The 23,547-nt window shown below is 44.1% G+C and overlaps 1 protein-coding gene across 1 annotated transcript in view; it reads right to left on the bottom strand.

Moving 5' to 3' along the window:
• Nucleotides 1-21,860, bottom strand: part of RNF217 (ring finger protein 217) — a 99,994-nt gene extending 78,134 nt beyond the window's left edge. Inside the window, 1 exon segment of the mRNA XM_038395622.2 lies at nt 20,954-21,860. Coding sequence (XP_038251550.1) covers nt 20,954-21,592 — 639 coding nt within the window. The 5' untranslated portion in view covers nt 21,593-21,860.
• Between the last annotated feature and the right edge of the window lie 1,687 nt (nt 21,861-23,547).

The raw sequence follows: 23,547 nt of genomic DNA, 5'->3' as shown, positions 1-23,547 counted from the left end.
CAATGATGATACAAATACCAACTAGCGGCTTGTTCAGTGAACATCATCCATCCATCCATCCAACTGAATGAAGCAGCAGTCACTTGGAGAAAATATGATCATGTAATAAAAGACTTATCATAATGCATAAAGACAAGGGGATGAATCAGGGTTGCTAGGCAATCTCAATTCCGGTATTTCCTAACTTTAAGGTTGCAAAGCGAAGCATGAAATGTTATTTTAAACAGTTTTCCACATGTAAGAGCCTTGTTTAAAAAACAAACAAAAACACACAAAACCCAGAAATTCAATCACATGAAGAAATACTGACTCTCTCACGCTTCATCGGCAGAACTGGAATCTTTACATCCACAGCACAAAACTCTGCCACTTGAGTAATGCTCTAATAAATTTGTTAGTCTCTAAGGTGCCACGGGTACTCCTTTTCTTTTTGAGTAATGGAGTAACTAGTAACAGCAGTAAGTTGTCATCCTCTATGTGGACCAGCCATTAGAGGAGGTTGGAGACAGTAGAAGAATGGGGAGACTTGAATTCTGAGTTTATTTGTAGGTTTCAGAAAGGAGTGGGCACAGATTTTTCTGTTCCTTCCCCCCTCTTCCCTCAAAAAACCCTCTGCACAAGCCTGACCCCTTCTGCCCATTTCACCTCCAGCCTATCCCTGTGCCATCCCACCTCCTCATCCTAGATTCCTCGTCCTATTCCCAGCTTCCTTGTCCATCAAGTTCCCGATCCCCATTCAGTTTTTGTCCCCTCTACATGTCAGTCAGGCCACTCCTCCTCACTGCCTGAAAGCCAGCAGGGGAATTACCGTTTATACTCGTTCATTAGCCCGTTCGCTTATAAGCCAACCGCCCAAGACGGATAGGTAAAAATAGTAAAAACTGTATGACCCTTTTATAAGCCGACGCTATATTTCAGGGTGGGCAAACTTTGGCTTCCGGCCCATCAGGGTAAGCTGCTGGTGGGTTGGGACGTTTTCTGTACCTGGCGCGTTCACAGGCACGGAGCCCCTCAGCTCTCTATGGCCGTGGTTTGCCTTTCCCAGCCAATGGGAGCTGCGGGAAGCGGCGTGCCACTTCCCACAGCTCCCATTGGCTGGGAACGGCGAACCACAGCCACAGGGAACTGAGGGGCTCCGTGCCTGCAGACGCTCCAGGTAACAAAACAACAGTGTATTAGATATTCAATTCAATGATTTCATAGAGTTTAAAATCATCAAATTCTGGTGCAGACCCATTTATAAGCAGACCCCCACTCTTTGATGCATCACTTTTTTACCAAAAATATTAGGCTTATGAACGAGTATATATGGTATTTTAGAGCCTTGGAAACCCAGGTCTTTCACTGTTCTCTGTTCCAGTACCTGATACCACAGCAGCCCAGAGCAGCAACTGAAGTGAGTCATGCTTTACCTCTGTAACTCTGGGCTGAAGCATACTCAGTGCAGACTGAATCCTTGGGAGAATTTAGCTGCCAAATTAACAAGTCTCTGAGGGTGTGCTAAGTGCAATTTTCCAAAGGTTTATAAATTGGTGAAGTTTGGGGTGATTTTTCAAGAGGGAAGGTAAAAGGAAGATCCCTGACACAAAGGCAACCCACTGCCAAATTTCAAATCCCTGCTCCAAGGAAGGGAGGCACAAAGTGCTTCTCAACCAAATTATTAGAGTTGTTTAAAAAAAAAACACCCACACACACAAGCAAAAATAGGTTTCCCATAATCCTGTTCTCAGAAATGGCTGATCCATTTTTCCTAAAATTTCTTCCCAAAAATTCAGTCTAAAGCAGATACCCGGCATAGAAAATTTCATCTCAAATGGTCAAGCTTACCAAAGTTATAAGCAACTGAAAAAAGGGTCTAAAATAGGAAGTGTTGAGCAACCTTAAGCATAGGCTGTGCTGCCAGCGCAGACTACATTGAAGGATCTTTTGCTTACAATGAAGCAAATATGTTTCAGTTTTCCTCTGGGACAACAGCTGATGGATCTACTGAGACAGAAGCTGGCTGATTTTTGTCCTCTGTAACTTGAACTGCTAAGAGCACCTGTGTGGTGAAGAATTAATACCACAGAGCAGCAACAGTTTAAAAAAAAAGACACCTGACATCAACCTGACTCTGAGGCTAAATATCCTTATGGGCAGCAAATGGAAGTGCAGTACAGTGAAATCAATTTAACACTCTGCACTAGAAACTGTTCTTTTCAAGGGATCTAAACGAAGAAGAGAATATAAGCCCTGGTCTACCCATCGGGTTAGGTCGAATTTAGCCGCGTTAGGTCGATTTTAAAATGAATGTGTCTACGCAAGCAAACCCCGTTCCGTTGACCTAAAGGGCTCTTAAAATTGACTTCTGTACTCCTCTCTGGCAAGGGGAGTAGCAGTAAATTCGACCTTGCTGGGTCGAATTTGGGGTAGTATGGACGCAAATTGATGTTATTGGTCTCCGGGAGCTATCCCAGAGTACTCCAATGTGACCACTCTGGACAGCACTTTCAACTCCGATGCACTAGTCAGGTACACAGGAAAAGCCCTAGGAACTTTTGAATTTCATTTCCTGTTTGGTCAGCGTGGCAAACTCAGCAGCCCAGGTGACCTTGCAGTCCCCCCAGAATTGCAAACGAGCTCCAGCATGGAGTGAGTGGGAGACACTGGATCTGATTGCTGTACGGAGAGAAGAATCTGTGCAGGCCAAACTCCGCTCAAAAAGAAGAAATGCTAATATATATGCCAAAATCTCACACAGCACAATGGAGAGAGGCGACAACAGGGACACACAGCAGTGCCACATGGAAGTCAAGGAGCTCAGGCAAGCCTACCTAAAGACAAAGGAGGCAAACGGTCACTCTGGGTCAGAGCCCCACACATGCCGCTTCTATGATCAGCTGCATGGCATATTCTGGGGGTGGGGGGGACCCTACCACTACCTCACCACTGTCTGTGGACACCTGCAAGGGGGGAGTCTCATGCAACATGGAGGATTTTAGGGATGAGGAAAAGGAGGAGGAGGATGAGAATGCACAGCAGGTAAGCGATGAATCCGTTCTCCCTAGCAGCCAGGACCTCTTCATCACCCTAGAGCCAATACCCTCCCAAGGCGAGATCCCCAACCCTGAAGCCAGAGAAGGCACCTCTGGTGAGTGCACATTTGTAACTACAGTATAGGGTTTAAAAGCAGTAGTGTTTACTGTTTGTTATGCTCTGAAGACTTGGGATGCATTCGTGCCCAGTACAGCTACTGGAAAAGTCTGTTAACGTGTCTGGGGATGGAGCAGGAATCCTCCAGGAACATCTCCATGAAGCCTCTGCAGAAGGATTCTGGGGAGGGCTGCCTTATTTCGTCCTCCACAGTAGGGCACTTTACCACACCAAGCCAGTAGCAAGTAGTCTGAAATCACTGCAGCACAAAGCATGGCAGCCAATGGTCCTGGTTTTGGTCACTTTCAAGCAACATTCGGTCTATATTTTTCCGTGTTAGTCTCAGGAGAGTGATCTCATTCATGGTCACCTGTTTGAAATAGGGGAATTTTTGTAAGGGAAGAGTAAAAGGACCCCGTTCATGCTGGGCTGTTTGCAGTTCGCTAAAAGGGATCATCCCTGAAAATAGCCACGTGGTAGGGGGAGGGGTGAAGGGTTCAGCCCAAATAGCCATGCAGAGGAGTGGGGGGAGGTGTGTACTGCAAATCCACCGAAAACCACAGCCCCTCCTTTTAAATGGCAAACCCAACCGGCATTGCTTGCTATGGGAAAGGGGGGCGCTGCAATTTGAAAACATTCCCACATGTTATGAAGGCATTAGAAGCCAAACCTGCGTACCCTTTGGCTTACCATGGCTGCCTGGAAACCAAATTCTGTTGCCCAGCTGTGTGTGATGTGTCACCATACCGGCAGGCGCACAATATAAAAGGCAAAATGCAACCTTGTACCTAAAGCACATGTGCTGTCTGCTGTGAATTGCTTGATTCACTGTGAAAGTCTCCCTTTCTTCTCTGAAATGTATCATCTCCCTCTTTATCCCCCCGCAGGTGCAAATGTTTCTATGCCCCGCCCATCATCTCTGGCCCTGAGGTTATCACAGATTAGAAAGTGAAAAAAAAAATGCACTCACAATGATATGTTTTCCGAGCTCATGCAGTCCTCCTGCATTGATGGAGGCATTCAGTGGCAGAGTCCAGGAAAGCATTAAGTAAGCACGACGAGAAGAGGCAGGATGCAATGCTGAGGCTAATGGGGGAGCAAACGGACATGCTCAGGCATATGGTGGAGCTGCAGGAAAGCCAACGAGAGCACAGACACCTGCTGCATCCACTTTACCTGTCTGCCCTCCTCCCCAAGTTCCATATCCTCCTCACCAGACGCCCAAGAATGTGCCGGGGGGGGAGGGGGAAGGGATGACTCTGGGCATCCAGCCACTGCACTCCAGAGGATGGCCAAGCAACAGAAGGCTGTCATTCAAACAGTTTTGATTTTTAGTATGGCTACAATAAGCAATGTGGCCTTGTCCTTCCCTCCTCCCCCGGGCTACCTTATTAATTTATCCCTTTTTTAATTACCACCATTCTGCACTTGCTCAACCTACAGCTGAGTTGCTCCTTACCACTGTTCAGGCTGCCTGTGTATGGCTTCTTTAGCCATGGGAGCAAGGAGTAGGCTGGGTCTCCAAGGATAACTATTGGCATTTCAACATCTCCAACAGTAATTTTCTGGTCTGGGAAGCAAGTCCCTTCTTGCAGCTGTTCGAACAGCCCGGAGTTCCTAAAGATGCGAGTGTCATGCACCTTTCGTGGCCACCCCACGTTGATGTCGGTGAAATGTCCCTTGTGATCCACCAGTGATTGCAGAACCATTGAGAAGTACCCCTTGCAGTTTATGTACTGGTTGGCAAGGTGGTCCGGTGCCAAGATAGGGATATGGGTTCCATCTATCACCCCCCAACAATTAGGGAAACCCACTGCAGCAAAGCCATCCACTGTGACCTGCACATTTCTAAGAGTCACTACCCTTGATAGCAGAACATCAGTAATTGCGTTGGCTACTTGGATCACAGCATCCCCCACAGTAGATTTGCCCACTCCAAAGTGATTCCTGACTGACCAGTAGCAATCAGGCGTTGCAAGCTTCCACAGGGCTATCGCCACTCGCTTCTCAGGGATCAGGGCAGCTCTCATCTTGGTATTCCTGTGCTTCAGGGTGAGGAAAAGCAACTCACAAAGTTCCAGGAAAGTGGCCTTATGCATGAAAAAGTTTCGCAGCCACTGGGAATCATCCCATACCTGCAACACTATGCGGTCCCACTAGTATGTGCTTGTTTTCTGGGCCCAGAATTGGCGTTCTACTGTATCAACCAGCCCCACTGCTGCCATGATGTCCCAATTGCCACAGCCTGTGCTTTCAGGAACGTCTGTGTCCATGTCCTCATCACAATTGTCCTCGTGCTACAGTCTCTTAGCCAGGTTCTGCACATACTCCAGTATAATGCGCGAGGTGTTTACAATGCTCGCAACAGCAGCGGTGAATTGAGCAGGCTCCATGCTTGCCGTGCTATGGCGCCTGCACGGGTAACCCAGGAAAAAAGGTGCGAAATGATTGTCTGCAGTTGCTTTCATAGAGGGAGAGAGGGGAGACTAACGATATGTGCCCAAAACCACCCGCAACGATGTTTTTGCCCCATCAGGCATTGGGAGCTTAACCCAGAATTCTAATTGGCAGCCTAGACTGCGGGAACTGTGGGATAGCTTCCCACAGTGCACCACTCCACGAGTCGATACTAGCCCCGGTAGTGAGGACGCACTCCGCTGATTTAATGTGCTTAGTGGGGACACACACAATCGACTGTATAAAATCGATTTCTAAAAATAGACTTCTATAAAATCAACCTAATTCCGTAGTTTAGACATACCCTAAGAAATACACCGAACATGAGCGAGAGCGTGAACATAAAACGAAACAATACAGATAGAAATATTCAGAGTTTTTAGGTACTAAAATTCTAAGGGAAAGGGAATCATAATTCATTTTCCATTAATCTATAGCTGCCCTAACTACAAAAAAAATGAAGAGGGAAACTGTGAAACAGCTGTTTTAACAGAAGATATAAAAATGATTATGAGCAGGATGAATGAGGTGTGCCCAAGATTTATATATTTTCCTCTTCAGGGAAAGTCCTGCAATACTATAATTTAGTTCTATTATTATAAAGCTCTGCTCATGGTTCCACAAATTTTATATTTGCACTTATATTCATCTACTTTATACTTAAAGAATACAACACAGCCTGCCCAAAATTACAGCATTTGCTGTTTGAGCACAGAATGATTTTTTTAAGATTTTAGAAATTTACAATTGGCTAGAGTAAAAATTGGTTCCTTAAGAAATTTTCTCTTCATGGCGTGTCAAAGCGCTAGAAGAAAAACAAAAATTGAATGTGTCTTTAAGAGTCAATTTAATCTAATCTTCAGCCACAAACATTACTTTAATTATAATTATATGATTTTTTTTTCATAATGTCACTGTAGGACAGAGTTACGGTTTTTGGATGCCCTAACCGTATTTCCATAACTTAACATGTTTGAATTTCTTTTAAGTTTAATCTCAACTCTGAATTTCTTGCATTGCAACAGTTGTATTAGCATAATTACAGCATCCCTGGGTTTTTATTTTTTTAAAAACCCTTAACTATGGATATGTATCTGATGTTTCACTTCATATTCTTTATGAAAATATGTTTATGATATGAATATGACATAACAGATGTACTTTATGCAAGATGGGTCCTGTAAGATATCATTAGAAACATTATAATTTACTGAATGTGTTTATCCAATTTGTATGCCTGTATCATTTCTGTAGCTGAAGTTAGGAATATTGACTATGTATCTGTATTTCAACTATGCTACTTCGGATGACGCCCATTGCCAACACTTCAGGTACAACAATGGAATAGCCAGACAGGGCTGATGGCCCAGCCAGGATAATGGACTGTGAAAAGGCTTGGCCAACCTGCGGCCACTCCATTGCCACTGATTCATGGATACTGCAATACTACAGAGTCAGGTGGTCTTTTTACCCGATATTAAACATTAACTGGGACTTTTTGCAACTTTCCACTGGAAGGGAAGGGGGTGGGGATGTCAAGTTTGGGAAACAAAGGATTTCTGCCTTATACAAATCATATTTATGGGTGGGGAGGAAGGCAAATGGGATTCCTCCTCTCCATGGCTTGTCTGCCCAAGAAGAAAGACTGCTAAAGCCACCTGGAGGGAAGACAAGAGGGGAATCCAGACTTAGACAGGGGTCCAGTCTGAAAAGAAATATAACGAACTCTGAACCACAGAAAATTTGCAACCCGCCAAAATAACATTTAGGGTAAGAAATTACATTGTGTAACCTGCTTCTTAAGTATATTGAGCTTAGTTTGCGTACTTTGATTTATTTGCTCAGTAATCTGCTTTGTTCTGTTATCTCTTATATTCACTTACAAATTACTAACTTTTGTAGTTAATAAACTTATTTCTTGTTTATAATATAACCCAGTTTATGTCATTTCTAATGGGGAGGATGGGGGAGGGAAAGAAGTTGTGCATATCTCCCTCCATATTGAGGGAGAGGGTGAATTTAATAAAATCTTTGGGTTTGTACCCCTTAAAAGGAGTGGGCACCAGAGTGTTGGGGCAAGCCCAAAAGGCTGAATCTTTCCAGAGCAGCTCTCTGTCTCTCTGTGTAGCTGGCTGAGGCCCCTACCACCAATGCTGTGCATACCAATGTGCCTTACTGCTCGGGGTCATTTATGTTAAAGAGCACCTTCAGAGGGAGGTATTGGGGGGGAATCAGAGACCTTGCATCCAAAGATGGTCCAGATGAGCTCCCCCATCCAAAAGTGTAGGCATCCATTAATACCATCATGATAGGTACAGGTGACAAGAATAGTACTTTGGTGCACACTTAGAGGATCCCATCAATTTAACAAGGATGGGACTGCTTAGGTGCTCATGAAGCATAGGTCAGGTCTGGGCTTTATCACACAGGGGTACAAGGTCACATACCCCAAGAGTCTGAGGCATGCTCTTACTGATGGTGACCCTGGAGTTGGGTCTTTGGGTGACCCTGGAGTTGACAAGGTTCAATAAGGCATGGAACTTCTCATGGTAGATGAGCTCTCACTGCTCTGGAATCTAACATTGCTCCTGTGAACTCTATGCTACAAGTACTCTGTTGATCGTAAGACCCAAAGTGATTAAAAGTTTGGGTCACTTGGATGGAATTATTCCACTTGTAGTGCCTGTCCAAGTTAGCCAGTTGCTGAGATATGGATAGGCTCATCTCTCTCTACTTAGATGAGCTACTACAAATGCTAGACACTTGGTGAGCACCCTGGAAGGCACAGCGAGAGACCAAACAGAAGTATTATTGATATTGAGACTTTCCCCATCAGGAATCTGAGGTTTTCCTACGGGTCTCAAATTTAGTACGAGTATAGGCATCCTGTAAATCACGGTTAGGAACCTGTGATGAGGATCTAATATGGGGATTATGGAAGCCAGAGTCACAATTCAGAATTTACAACAACATGAATCTGTTCAGATGAAGATCCACAATAAGACACCAATCTCCTTTCTTCTTTGGGATTAGGAAATGTGAACTAACTCCATAGGTACTTCCTTTACTGCTCTGAGTTACAGAAGGGAATTGTGACAGGTTTGAGGCCCCTTTGGAGTGTTACCTGATGTGCTGGGATGCCAGTGAGTCAGACTATTCTGCCAGCCTGGGCCCCCTTTTTATCTGGTATTGCTGGGCTAGGCTCCTCAGCCTTTTCCAGCCAAGCACACAGCCAAGGCCACACCCAGCTGCGCAGAGAGACAGAGATCCGCTCTGAGAAGGCTCAGCTTAAGGGGCTTGTCACAGCACCCAGATGTCCAGCGCCCACTTGGAGCACAAACCCAAAATTATATGAAATTCACCTCTTCCTTGAATGTGGAAGAGGGTATGTATAAACTTCTCCCTCCCCATTAGAAATCACAAACTGAGTTGTATTATAAACCAGAAATAAATTTATTAAGATTTTAAGTGATTAAGGAGGTAGCAGACAAAAACAAGGCAGATTACTAAGAAAATAAAACAGAGCACACAAACTAAACTTAATACACTAAAGACACTGATTACATGCAAGTTCTCACCCTAAAGGTGGTTCTAATAATCTTCTTCACAGGCCAGATGCCATTCCAGCCTGGGCCCAGTTCTTTCTCCCGATCAGTTTTAGTTGTTTCCAGCAGTCATCTTGGGTGAGGTAATAGGGGAGAACTGACAACTAGGATTACCTCACTCCCCACTCCCTTTGCATAAGGCGGGAGTCCTTTGTTTCCCTAATTTGGCCCCCCTCCCCTTAACAGTGGAAAGTTACAAGAAGTCCCAGGTAATGTTTTAGTATCAAGTGAGAAGACTACCTGATTCTATAGGATTACAGTGTCCATGAGTGAGTGGCAATATGGAGCGTCCACAGGAAGGCCAAGCTTTTCACAGTCCATTGTCCTTGCTGATGGGCCATCCACCCTGTTTGGCTTTTCCATTGTTGTACCTGAAGCGTAAGCAGGCATCACCCAAAGTAGCATAGTTGAAATAGAGAGACAGTCAATATTCCTAATTTCAGATACAGACATACAAATTGGATAACCACATTCAGTAAATCTTAACCTTTCCAATGATATCTCACATGAGCCATTTGCATAAAGTATCTCAATTATGTCATTCATATAATCATATTTTCATAAATATTGAATGACATCACAGGAGTCTACCTCCTTTCTTAGCAAAAAATTACTAGAGGAGCCCCTAAAAAGGAATTTAAATGGGATAAAATATTCCTTGCCTACAGTATCCAGGCTCTATTGATCCAAAAGGTATTCACTACCAGTCCTCCTAAGGAAAAAAAAAATGGGGGAGAGGGGAGAACAAGCAGAGGGAAAGAGAAGCAGGAGAAAGATCCAACAGTTCTAGCTAGTTCTCAGTTATGGCATTACACCTGAAGACATGAGGTTGACAGACTGCATGGCAGAAGGGAGGACAGAGGATCTCCTTTGGAACCACTGCCTCTCCCTTGGGCATTTGATTTTTTGTTGGCCCTAACAGCTTTGGAATTCTACACTGTTTCTCCTTGGGGCTGGCATACATACCCTTAGAGAGTAAAGAGTGGCTTTTGAGTCCTTCAGAGCGTGCAGGGTTTCATCAGCATGATAGTTTAAGAGGTCACAGTCTTTGGGAGGTCCCTGAAGGTCACTTGGACCTCCTTTGGTATGCCCCAAGACTGCAACCATGAAGCCATATTCATTGTGACTTAGGTTGCTAAGGAATGCACTGCTGTGTTAGAGGAATATAGAAAAATGTGAGGGAGTGCAGGCTCAGATGGTTTGGTCATGTAAAAGAACAATCCTGACAACTACAAGGGTAAGAGTCCAGCAGATCAAATCTGAAGGAAAAAAGACAGAGGCAGACCCAAGAAGAAGTAATAGAGTGGACTAGGCCCAAAGGAAAGGAGCAGTGGAGAGGTCCTCCAAACTGGCTAGAGTGGCTGCAGGGGAAACAGCAGGTCAGGGTCCAGGAGGGCCATATAAAAGAAGCTGCAGAACAGAGCAGCAGTTAGTAGCTGCTGGAAGCTGGAGAAGAAAGGACTGTGTGCCTGGCTGGCTGAGGGAACTGCAGCATAGTGGACAGCTAAGTGGGGGCAGGGACCAGGGGAGCTGAGAATTACAAGTCACAGATTTCCTAGTGAAGATGAATTCTAGATTAATACAGACTATTGTACGTTTCTACTATGTTGATATTTTGTTTATTTCTTCCATAAGAACTTGTCACTTGTTCATTTTGCTTCCTGAGCTACACACATAATATCATGAAAGTAAACAAGCAGAGTTTCCAAGCTATTACACAATCCACTTTCATTTGCACTTGAAAGAGCACAGAAGAGTTAGTATCCTTGCTTCTGGAAAGCTTTTAAGTCAGGTTAGAAGTAATAGGACAAATGACTCGCACAGCACAGGTGCATTAGAATGGAAAGAACATACAAGGAGTCCCTTCCCCCCAGGGCATTCATACAATAAAAAGTATTAATTTGGCTGCAAGTGCTGAGAAGAACAAGGGTGTATGCCAATCATGGGGAGGACTTGGGCATAGACAGGATAGCAATGTGATAAGTGCAGAGTACCCCTTTGTAATAGGAATATGCACAAGTCACTGCTCATTGCACTCCCCCACCACCTATGAAGGTATTATGTCTTATGGTGACATAACACCTTCCTTCACACTATTACTCTGCTATCAGTGATCTGTAGTGATGCTCCTCTGACTTGCAAGGAAGCCATTTAGCCTGATGTTTTTAGGCAACAGAATTTCTCTACCTATGTTATCTAAGATTTTGATTCCAAGTGCTTTAGTAAAACTCAAAGCTTCAGAGACAAGTTTCTTTTTTAATCTAAAGACACTACAGATTGAAAGAGTAACAATAGGAACATTTGTAGTCACTTTATAAAACTGCACTGCTTAGCCTTTAAGTATATATTTATGAAAAAAGGAACTGTTGGTATGTTTTAAGGAAAATATAAATAGTTCCTAAGTCAATACAACTGAAGTGAGTAGCCTTTCCCACAATTAAGGAAACTTCTATTTTCCTGACAAGCTTGTAATACAATACACACACTAGTAATCTTATCAGGCAGAAAAGAGGGTTTTGTTTTTGTTTTTTTTTTTTTTTTTAAAAGCAAAAACAAAATAAGCCTTTTCTAACACTGCTTAAAATCTTAAAATGTAAATAGACTTGGCCTTCTAACTAATTTATAGCAGAGTTTTCCCTCTAAAACCAACAAGTCTCAATTTTGTACTACTTGAATAAAATTTGTCTGATTTATCCACCAGCTTAGTAACCATTGCCCTAAGTAACTGTATCTGAGCTGGGAGAATCTCAATTGGTTTTTACCACATAGATACATATACCATATGTCAAGAAGTTGTACACTGAGGATCATGTGCAAGTTTGTTTGGAGAAGCAAGGAGGGATATATGACCCAGTAGAAAGTATAAAGACTGGAATTACTAACTCCTGAATTCTTGTCTCAGCTAGACTTAGCTTTGTTACTTTTTGAAAGTATTCACTAATCTGCAAAATAAAGATATGCCACCTACCACCCAAAAATGTTGTAAAACACTTGTCATGAAGAGGACAGTACACCTGCTGATGATTTTTACACCAGCGTAATTCTCAGCTGTTCATACTGGGTAGCTCTGCATCCACTTTATACCACCAGAGAAGCATAGAGGATTTAGCAGATAAGGAGGAGTCAGATCTAGCTCATGCAAGCACAACAGAGGCAGCTTTAAATCTAGACACTTTTAAAGATCAAGTTAGGCAATACACCTGCTCCCACCTCCCCACCAGCCTGCATGGTTTTAGTGTCATGTTTTCAGGTTTTTTCCCTCCAGTTGCGTGAAAGATCCACATAAACAGGGGACAGACTAACTCCATAGAGGAGAAAATGAAAGTATTTTTCCTCCATTTTCTTTCACTTATAGCATCTTTAAGGGGTCTACTATATAAAAAAATATTCAGAATATAGTATGCCACTTAAGTTGACCTGACAATGTTCCTTTAACATAGGAATGAATACTGCAAGCAAGCTTCAAGTAAAGCACTCTAAAACAAGTAAAACTGACAAATGGGGGACCAAAACCTAACTCTCAAAACCTGATGATCCACAAGTAAACAAAGCAGTAAAAACAGCCAGGGTCTTATACCACAAGATTTACTTGGTTCGTTTATGAGTAAAATGATAGCATAGATTTAACTATAAAAACTTCACATATTTAGTAATGTACCGTACTACAATTTATAGAAATAATGAAATCTCACTAATATGAGTTAGTCATTTTAATATTTGCTGAAAATTGGGCAATAAGACTACCAACTGTGTGGTACTTATCACGTTTACAGATTAATGCGGTAAAAAAAATTAGGTTCTACTGTAAGTGTAATTCTTCACTTCAATTTCTTCCCGCTCATCCATCCAGAACAAATTTAGCCATGACTTTGTTTTATGAATAGCTGAAGTTATTCATAATCTTTGTACCAAAAGCCTTCATTATGTCTGGTTTTGTTTTTAGAGGGAATTCTCAAAATAAACGAACACCAAATATTCACTCTGACTCAGATTTAAAAACCACCAGTAGAGATGAGGAAGTGAATCACTCTTATCAGGCGTATGTACACACACAGCTTCTAAAATAAAGAAAGCTGAATCCCATGTAAGAGAAGCAGCATGAATACAATATTAAGGTTGAGAAGTCAAGTACACTAATCTCTCCCTTTTCTTAGTTTATACACTATGCAGAACAAGATTTACAGCCCAAGGGATGGGTTGCTAACCTAGCTTCAGCCACCTTTTGCCTCCTGGTCCTGGGGAGCAGCCCTAGGGGTAATTTAATCAGCACTAGGGAGGCTGCCCAAAAACAGCACTGCAATTCCGCCCCCTCATTCTCCAGTCCCACCCCAGCATGCTACCTATGCTGAGGTTTGCAAGTGGCCGTCTTCTTCAGCTCCCATGCCACAGAATTCCTATGGCCAGATCCATACCTTCTAGAGCCACTGCCTCCTGGCACACGGGCATTGGAATCTCACTCCAGTCATCTCCTTCCCACAGCCCCAATGGCTATCTTTACGATTACTGCCTTTAAACAGAGAGGGAACAGAAACATTCTCAGGCAGCCAGCTCCCAATCAACCCTAAAGGACTCCCTGAGAGGTCAATTAAGTATCATGCCCAAGTTTTGGATTGGTAAATTGAGGCAGAGAGAAGCTATGAGACTTACCAAGGATCACATACAGGAAGTCAATATCAGGACCATTATTAGAATTCTGTCCAACCACTAAATCAGTCCCCACCCCACCCCCAGTAAATTAAATCTTAGCTTTTGGTTTTTACATCTGTAAAACAGAGAATGCTTTGCAGTTGCCGAGTACTTTTTCCATCTGCAGAAAGTGCTTTGCCATACTGCTTAAGTATTAGGTGGCACATTTCACAGACATGGAAAACAGACAGATTTAGGTGGAATTTGATGTACAGTGGAAGAGGGTTGAGCTAGTGGCTCTGATTCTTAAGTCTTGTCCGCTAGCAAAATTAAATAAAGCAGAAAACAGTCATTGGCAATGAACACCATTTAACTGCAACTGTAGGAGAAGAAAAACTCCGTTCAGCATCATTTCAGAAACCAGGATTAAAAACTGTCAAAAATCTGTCACTACAGGTCCCAGACTTGCTCAATAGGAAAATGATGCAGAAACTTTAATGCAATTCTGAAGTCTTTAGGCCTTGATATTTCTGCTAATACGTTCTATCACCTTACAACTTCAAAAGACCAGGATTTTTCCACCAGTTGTCCAGTCAAGGACTTACTCAGAGGCAATCAGTATCTTCTGAAGAGAAGAGCAGATTTTACCAATCAGAGACTGTCACTGCCAGGTTTCAGAGTAGCAGCAGTGTTAGCCTGTATTCGCAAAAAGAAAAGGAGTACTTGTGGCACCTTAGAGACTAACAAATTTATTTGAGCATAAGCTTTTGTGAGCTACAGCTCACTTCATCTGATGCATCCGATGAAGTGAGCTGTAGCTCACAAAAGCTTATGCTCAAATAAATTTTAGTCGCTAAGGTGCCACAAGTACTCCTTTTCTTTTTGTCATTGCCAGTGGTTCAGCTCCTACAACAACTGGACCCAAACACTACATTTAACAGGTCTATTGTATTCTATTCTGTGTAGGTTAACTACCCTGATGAGTGCAGTTTATGAGTGCCCGGCATCTGTTGAGAGGCTCAAACGAAACTGGTTTGAAGACATTTTCCCTTCTTGCCAATTGTCTTTCCTTTTTCCTTGCTACATGGGAAGTTAGAAATAGGTTACACTATCTGAACTAATTTCCAAGACCTATTTCCACTCCATCCCGCCTTCTCTTCTTTCCCAGGAATTCCTCTCACAAGAAAGTGCTAGAGACAAAACTTTTTCCTACTCCAGATAGAGTCATAGATGTCTTTCAACAGTACATGGAAAAGGAGTACTACTTCTATGTCCTGGGTCCCAAAAGAGGGAGCGGCTTCTCACTATATTTGAGACTTTTGAACAAATTTATCAAGCAGATGAAATTCTATATGGTGATGTTGGCATTTGTGAGAATATCCTTGTATCCAGAAGACTAGTCTGAGTGTCTTGATTTGAAGATGCTCTACTATACAAAACCTGAAATATTTGCAACACAATCGCAGGGGGGTGGGAGAAGTGGTTGAGGGGTGTCTGCCATTTGGACCCTGTACAGCCAGCCCCAAGACCCATCAAAGAGCTTACAACAGTATTAGCAGCCCTAAGGAGACTTGTGTATATCCATTCCTTAAGGACTAGTCAATACTAGACCTCACACCTCAAAGGGCTGCACACTAGGTCCCTAAGATAATCAGCTGTTCTATTTCTTAGGCCTAAGAACCATCCCTCAAAATGGTGGAGTAGTTAACAGGGACAGATTCCAGATAACGCACCTCCCACTAGACTACTTACAGACTATGTTCAGAATTGCTTTAGCTCAGGACAAATCCTCAGACAACTGAGATTCTGCATCAAACTCCTCAGTCTGAAGGCTTCTTGCTTCTATAATCAAACTCCAGTTGAGATCAATGCAGGATTAGCTAAAAACAGTTCAACCACCTCAATTTGTAGATAATCATAGCAAGCACTGTGCACCCTGCAACTGGAATCTCAATGGTTGTGGATAAAACCACTGCATGCTTGCTGAGGCGTTCCCTTCAACCCAGCCCATCAACAGTATTAGTAGTAATAGACATAGGTTTAGATTGCAGAGCTCAGCTGAATCATCTCATAATTCAAGGTGTCTGGGTTTAGGAAGAGTCCAGCTGTCATGTTCTTGATGGCTTGTCATGATGTCTAGCCTACCTGGCATTTTTAGCCTGCCTCAAAAAGTGTTCTTTTCACAACTTTTAGTGAGCAATTCTATTGCTGTGTGCCAAGTCGACTGTCAGGGTGAGGCTCAACACAATTACCACATTAGGAAGCTATGAAGAACGGGAAATTTCCACATTAAAGGCAAAGATAACATCCTGACAGATTACCTGAGCTGTAAATATAGTATCCAGCACAAGTGGCCCCTGAAGAGTGCACTGGCAAACCCATGCTCTCAGACAGAAAACTTCAGGTGGACCTATTTGCCATAGAACTCAATACAAAATGAAATCCATTCTATTCTGAGGATAGAAAGTATCGAGGATCTTTATTGGATACATTCCTCTTATACTGGAAACATACCTGTATGTGCCCCCCTTCAAATTCTTCTCATCCTATCAGATGCAGCACCGAGGAGCTCAATACCATCTGAACAGAACTAGACCATTCCATAAGACATTCCAGGTTTGTCTTGATTTCGGGTTTTGTTTTTCAAATGTCACCTAATACAGTCCAATACGAGCACAGGCAAAGCAAATTGTACTTTGGCACGCACATTAACCGGTCAAGTTAAAGCCTAGGAGGAAGCTTATGTTTCAACTCAACCAGCTAGAACATGAAAAAGTTTAAGTTGCCTTGTGTGTGTTAGTGTGAGAACATGCTAGTTAAGGAGTTCTAAAAAAACAAAACAAAAAACAAAAAGTTATCCTAGCCAAGACAATCTCTAGACTGTTAATAGCATGGAGGGATAGTTCTAGTTGTCAAACTTCCACAAACATATGCCATAAGAACCAGCAAGGATTCCAGTACCAACAGGTGTTAAAGGCTCCTATTAAAAAGGAAAGGAGTGGCACCTTAGAGACTAACACAGCTGCTACTCTGAAAGGCTCCTATTGCATCTCTCAGATGTGCCCATTATAGAGATACATAACTCCAGTTATTAGGTTTTTATCCATACCTTTACACTGAATTACTCCCTGGATTTAGTGAGCGTCTGCACTGAGGTAGACTGCATCAGTGCAAGTCACAGTTTACAACACTGTCTATACTAAGCGCTTGTGCTGATGCAGCTACACCACAGGCTAAAAACTGCACTGTAGACAAGACCTTAACCTCTAAATCAGATGCTCTCAGACTGCTTAGAATAGTCACTGTTAAACCGAGACACCTCAACATCTCCTGTAATTATTTTTTTAATCACAGTGGGTATCCTAATTACTTGCTATTTACCCAGGGCAAGAATTTTATGTTTTAAACAAGGGGAACATTTACTTACTACAGTAAATATGGTTCTTCACAATGACTGACTGCATGGACCTACACTCCCCACCTTCCTTATCAGCATTATTTAATCTTACAACTGGTTTTTATTAGGGCTGTCAAGCAATTAACATATTAACTGCATGATTAAACAATAGAATACTATTCATTTAAATATTTTGGATGTTTTCAACACTTTCAAATATATTGATTTCAATTATAACAGAATACAAAGTGTGCAGTGCTCACTTTACAGGGCAAATACTTGTAATAAAAAATATAAACAAACAAAGGTTTTTCAATTTACCTCATGCAAGTACTGCTGTGGAATCTCTATCATGAAAGTTGATCTTACAAATGTAGAATTATGTACAAAAACTTAATTCAAAAACAAAACAATGTAAAATCTTAGAGCCTGCAATTCCACTCAGTCCTCCTACGTGTTCAGCCTATCACTCGGTCAAACAACTTTGCTTACATTTGCAGGAGATAATGCTGCCCGCTTCTCGTTCACAATGTTACCTGAAAGGGAGAACATGCATTCACGTGGCACTGTTGTAGCTGGCACTGCAAGATATTTACATGCCAAACGCACTAATGATTCACATGTCCGTTCATGCTTCAACCACCATTCCAGAGGATATGCATCCATGCTGATGATGGGTTCTGCTCAATAACAATCCAAAGCAGTGCGGACCAACCAATGCATGTTCATTTTCATCATCCGAGTCAGATGCCACCAGGAGAATGCCGATTTTCTTTTTTGGTGGTTGGGGTTCTGTAGTTTCCACATCGGAGTGATGCTCTTTTAAGAATTCTGAAAGCATGCTTCTCACCTCATCCCTCTCAGATTTTGGAAGGCTCTTCAGATTCTTAAATCTTGGATTGAGTGCTACATCTATCTTTAGAAATCTTACATTGGTACCTTCTTTGCATTTTGTCAAATTTGCAGCTAAAGTGTTCTTAAAATGAACATGGGCTGAGTCATCATCTGATACTACTATAACATGAAATATATGGTAGAATGCAGATAAAACAGAGCCAGAGACATAATTCTCCCCCAATGAGTTCAGTCACAAATTTAATTAACGCATTATTTTTTAAGCATCATCAGCATGGAAGCATGTCCTCTGGAATGGTGGCAGAAGCATTAAGGGGCACACAAATGTTTAGCATGTAAATACCTTGCAATTAGAGATGTAAAATGTTAACCTGCCTTAACCAGTAAGCATTAGTCTTACTGGTTAACCCACCTTAACCACTAACCTCTGGGCTGGCCCACCGACCCTGCTCCAGCCAGAGCAGCCGCAGCCGCGCCAGCGGGCCCTTTAACCGATTAACCATTTAATCTAAATATTTTTTAATCCTTTCAATGGTTAACTTTTTAAACGGTATTTACATCCCTACTTGCAGTGCGGGCCACTACGTTCTCATGCAAATGCCTGTTCTCATTTTCTGCTGACATTGTAAATAAGAAGTGGGCAGCATTATCTCCTGTAAATGTAAGCAAACTTGTTTGTCTTAGTGATTGGCTGAACGAGAAGTAGGACTGAATGGACTTGTAGGCGCTAAAGTTTCGCATTGTTTTGTTTTTGAGTGCAGTTATGTCACAAACAACAAAAATCTACATTTGTAAGTTGCACTTTCACAATAGAGATTGCACTATAGAACTTGAATGAGGAGAACTGAAAAACACTATCATTTTTACAGTGCAAATATTTGTAATCAAAAATATAAAGTGAGCAGTGTACACTTTGTATTCAGTGTTGTAGTTGAAATCAATACATTTGAAAATACAGAAAAACATCCAAAAATAATAAATTTTAATTAGTATTCTATTGTTTAACAATGCGATTAAAATGGTGATCACAGTTTTTAATTGCAATTAATTTCAGTTAATTGCATGAGTTAAGTGCAATCAATCAACAGCCCTAGTTTTTACTTAATAGAAGGAATTGTGCTGTAGTTTGTTATAAACCCTTTTATATCCATTAATGAAGGGATCTCAAACTCAAACCACCACAAGGGCCACGTGAGGACTAGTATATTGGAACAAGGGCCGCATCACTGAACCCCCCCGCGTGGCACTGTCACCGGCCCCGCCTCTGCCCCACCTCTTCTCCGCCTCCGCTCCTGAGTGCGCGGCTCCCCACTCCTCCTCCTCCCTCCTGGAAGCACCTGCAGGTAAGCAGAGGAGCTAGGACGCAGCGCTCTGGGGATAGGGGGAGCCTGGTGGGCTACAGAAAATAACTCCGGGGGCGCGGGGAGCTTGGTGGGCTGCAGGAAATAATCCTGCAGTCCACGTGTTTGACACCCCAGCACTAATGGGAGTGCACAAACAGGACTATGCACCCACCCTACTTAAACACACTCTGCTACCCAAAAGGGTCTTTGATCCTGGAAACACAGATGCACGCAGTGCTGTTGACTTTACAAGTATGTAAAGTTCTGTAGGATGAGGACCAAAGTTCGCAACTCATGCATCACCCAGAGTATGTCTGTCAGGCAGTCACTTTAAAAAAAAAAACAACCCTATAGTTAGTAAACTAGTTAGCAATTCTGTTAGTTTTAAAGGAAAAGCATTGGGGGAGATTAAGTCAATTATAAAACAACATACATTTTTCAATTCAGACCGGGAGGCAACAATATGAAAATCTACAAAACAGAGAGAAAGATGGAGTAAACTCACTAAAGCGTGAAGCATGATAAAGCATATGGTTGTGCATGATACTCTAGCATTTAAATAATAAACAGTTAATATCTGAGAGCTATTGGCTTATTTTAGTAACAAAAAAAATCACCACATTTGGAAGCAGTTTGGTAAATACTTTTGTTTGTATAAGGTGGTACAAAGTGTTTCTATACTCGGCTATAAGGCTTCACCTTAGTTTTAAAACTGAAAAATCAACCCTGGTGTGCAAATCAACAGTTGTTTGCAGTATGCTGTATGAAATTAACCTAATAAATCTACGAGTATTGCTGATACATACAGACTAGTTTTAAATCCAGCTATGAAGATTCTTATTGCTATTAGATTAGGGTAGGAAAAGAGTTTTAACTTATATTTTGATCCAAGTTAGATTGGCTGAGCAAGATGGTGCCTTTCCCATTTAAGCCTAACCCAGTTCCACTAGTCACTGAAAGAAGTCACAGGGTCCAATACAAAACGACTAATGTACCAGCCAGTGCCGAGCGGAAAGTTTTAACTGGACTCTGGCAACAGCAGCAGGAGCGAATCAGTCTCTTCCATGTTTTACTGACCTGCTGATGTTATCAGGCTGGGATAATTCAAGAGAACGTAAAGAAAATGAGTTTAAACTTTAGAGCATCTTTAACCTACACACACAAATGCTCAGCCATTGAGGGGAAGAGTGTGCACACCTCCACAGTGCCCAGCAAGTCCTTCTGCTCCACATGAGAGAGGGAGCAGCCCTGTAACCAGTCACTTCCGAGAAAAATACTAAGTTTTAACTACGTTTGGGGTCTAAGAAATGGGATAGGAAAGGGGGTGTGAGGCCTGCCCTAATGACAGGGCTCCCTCAACTAGGCCGACAGCTTGAATGCTCAAAGGGCCAGGAAATTTACCTGGGAGCGACGGTGGGATGGGGCAGGGCCAGCCATCGAAAGGGTGATAAAAGCCGAGGTATTTACCTGGGTGCTGGGGTGGGATGGGTCGGGTCAGGGCTCTCCACAGAGGGGATGAGGAGGGCCGGGGCATTTACCTGGGCGCTCAGGTAGCGCTTCAGGCACTCCTCGCACACCGCCTTCTTGCAGCAGGGCAGGGGCTTGATGGGCTTCTCCTCCAGGCACACCCGGCAGCTCAGCACCAGCAGGGGCCCGAAGTCCCCCGCTATCAGCCCGGAGAAGGGCTCGGGCAGCAGGTAAAAGTCCACCTCGATGCTGCCCCCCGAGGTCAAGGGGTCTCCGAGGGGGCCGCGGCGGGCGGGCAGGGCCCCGGGGGCTGCGGCGGGCGGGGGTCCCGGCCCGGCCCCGGCCCCGGCCCCGGCCCGGTCGTTCTCCACGCAGTACACGGTGCAGTACACGTGCCGCCGCGGGGGGATGCGGCGGCGGCTGCTGCCCCAGTCCCGCCCCGGCCCCTCCTCGGGGGGCTCCCCGCCGGCCCCCGGCTCCTCCGCGGGGGGCTCAGGGGGCGGCGGCTCCCCGCTGCGCTCCGGACTCCCCGGGGCCCCGGCGGGAAGCGGCTCCTGCTCCCCGCCCCGCCGCCTGCTGCCGGGCTCCGGCTCCCGCGGTCCGGCCGCCTCCTGCCCCGGCTCCCGGGCCCCGCCGGCCGGGAACGGTGCGGCGGCGGCGGCGGCGGCGGCCGCCCGCAGGGCGCTCAGCGAGCTCTGCTGCTCCCCCATCCCCGCCGCTTCCCATCCAGCCGCCCCCGGCCCCGCTTCTGCTTCCGGGTCCCGGGCCCCGCGACCCAGCGGGGAACAGCCGCCGCCTCCCCGGGACCAGCGGCCGCCGCCGCCTCCCCGCCGGGACTGCGCAGGTCAACGCCGCCCGGGGGCCCCGCCGGGCCGCGCTCCCATCCCGCAGCCCCGGCCGCCCCCGGAGAGTCAGAGCTGGGCTCCGACTGCCCGGCCCTGCCCGAGCGCAGCCCCCCAGGAGCCGCGCCGGCCCCGGCCCCGGCCCCCACCCCCGTCTCACATGTATCCGGGCCGGGCCACTCTCCGCCCCTTCCTGCCTACACGAGGGACCCACCCACTCTCCGTCCTGCCCCTCACGCACACACAGCCTCAGCCACCCCTTACCCCTGCCCCTTTCTCACATCCCGCTCCGAGTCTTGGCCTGCTCCTCCCTCATACACCCCCTGCCCTGCCCTGCGTTAATTAGGGTCACCACATAGCAAGTGTGAAATATCAGAACTTTTGGGCGGGGGCAGGGTATAGTTGCATATATAAGACAAAGCCCCTAATATCAGGAAGGTCCCAAGGATATTGGGATGTCAGGTCGCCCTACTTTACACACACCTCTAGCTACTCACCCACCCTTCACCTCTGCCCGGCACATGCACACCCCCTTCTCGCTCACATATATCCACTTATCTCTTGATCCTGCTACACTCTCTCACACACAAACTCCTACCTACCACTTAATCCTCTCACACATCCTCGCCCCTTAACATTGCCTCTCTCTCAGACCTACTCTGCCCTCCCTTCCCCCCTGCCATTAACACTGCCCCTCTCATTCACTCACCATACAATCATGCCAGCTTCCTTGGCTCAATACCACATACCCAAAGTATAGCAGGAGAAGGCTATAAAGACTTTAAACAATCTTTGACATGAACATTGAGGTTTCTTCGGAGTAGTTTCAGCATTAAATGAAAAGGAAGTGCTCCTTTTGTGTATTTACAGTTTTGTTCACTAATTCTTCACAAGAAAGATATTGTCATTAAGGTTCCTCAGACGATAGTATTCCCATATTCTTACTCCAGGATACCAGTGTAAATCTAATTTACAGAAAATCAGCTGACCACCCTCCACACCTTTCCATTAAAAAAGTCTCATTTTAGCCCGATGTGATGATCTGTTCCTCACTCTAAAAAGCAATAGTCACCTATGCAGTAGTACAGCCCCCCTCCCCCTTAACAGATACATTGATAGAGAAAAAGAAAAGGAGTACTTGTGGCACCTTAGAGACTAACAAATTTATTAGAGCATAAGCTTTCGTGAGCTACAGCTCACTTCATCGGATACATTTGGTGGAAAAAATAGAGGGGAGATTTTCCACCAAATTTTCCACCAAATGCATCCGATGAAGTGAGCTGTAGCTCACGAAAGCTTATGCTCTAATAAATTTGTTAGTCGCTAAGGTGCCACAAGTACTCCTTTTCTTTTTGCAAATACAGACTAACACGGCTGCTACTCTGAAACCTGTCATTGATAGAGAAAGTGAGCACACTCATTAGGAAGCAAACACCCTTTTTAATTTCAAAATGTCTTTGTACTTTGAATGTGATATATTTTGAATAAAAATCCAACGTCCAATTAAAAATTACTCCCAAAGAAAACAAACTGTAAAAAATAGAAGCATCATCTTTATCCTCTTAGTGTCACAGGTATTTAGGTTTATGATTGGCATACCAAATCTGAACAATACTATGACATCTGCAAAAGTGATTTAAATAATTAAAATCAGACAAATTGATAACTACACATCCAATGTGTCTGGTCATTTGCAGGTAAGAGGATTAAAGAAAAAATGCCTGTGGATGCTGTTTAGAAAGCCTACCCAAAAGCAAGGAAAAATGTCTTTCAGAACTCGACATTAACATAGATACTGCAGATAACATAAAGCCCATTCTAGG

Source organism: Dermochelys coriacea, chromosome 3, assembly GCF_009764565.3.
Source record: "Dermochelys coriacea isolate rDerCor1 chromosome 3, rDerCor1.pri.v4, whole genome shotgun sequence".
In the NCBI taxonomy this organism is placed as follows: Eukaryota; Metazoa; Chordata; order Testudines; family Dermochelyidae; genus Dermochelys; species Dermochelys coriacea.
Note: the sequence above shows the minus strand (reverse complement) of the source record. Positions and strands in the feature narration are given on the sequence as shown.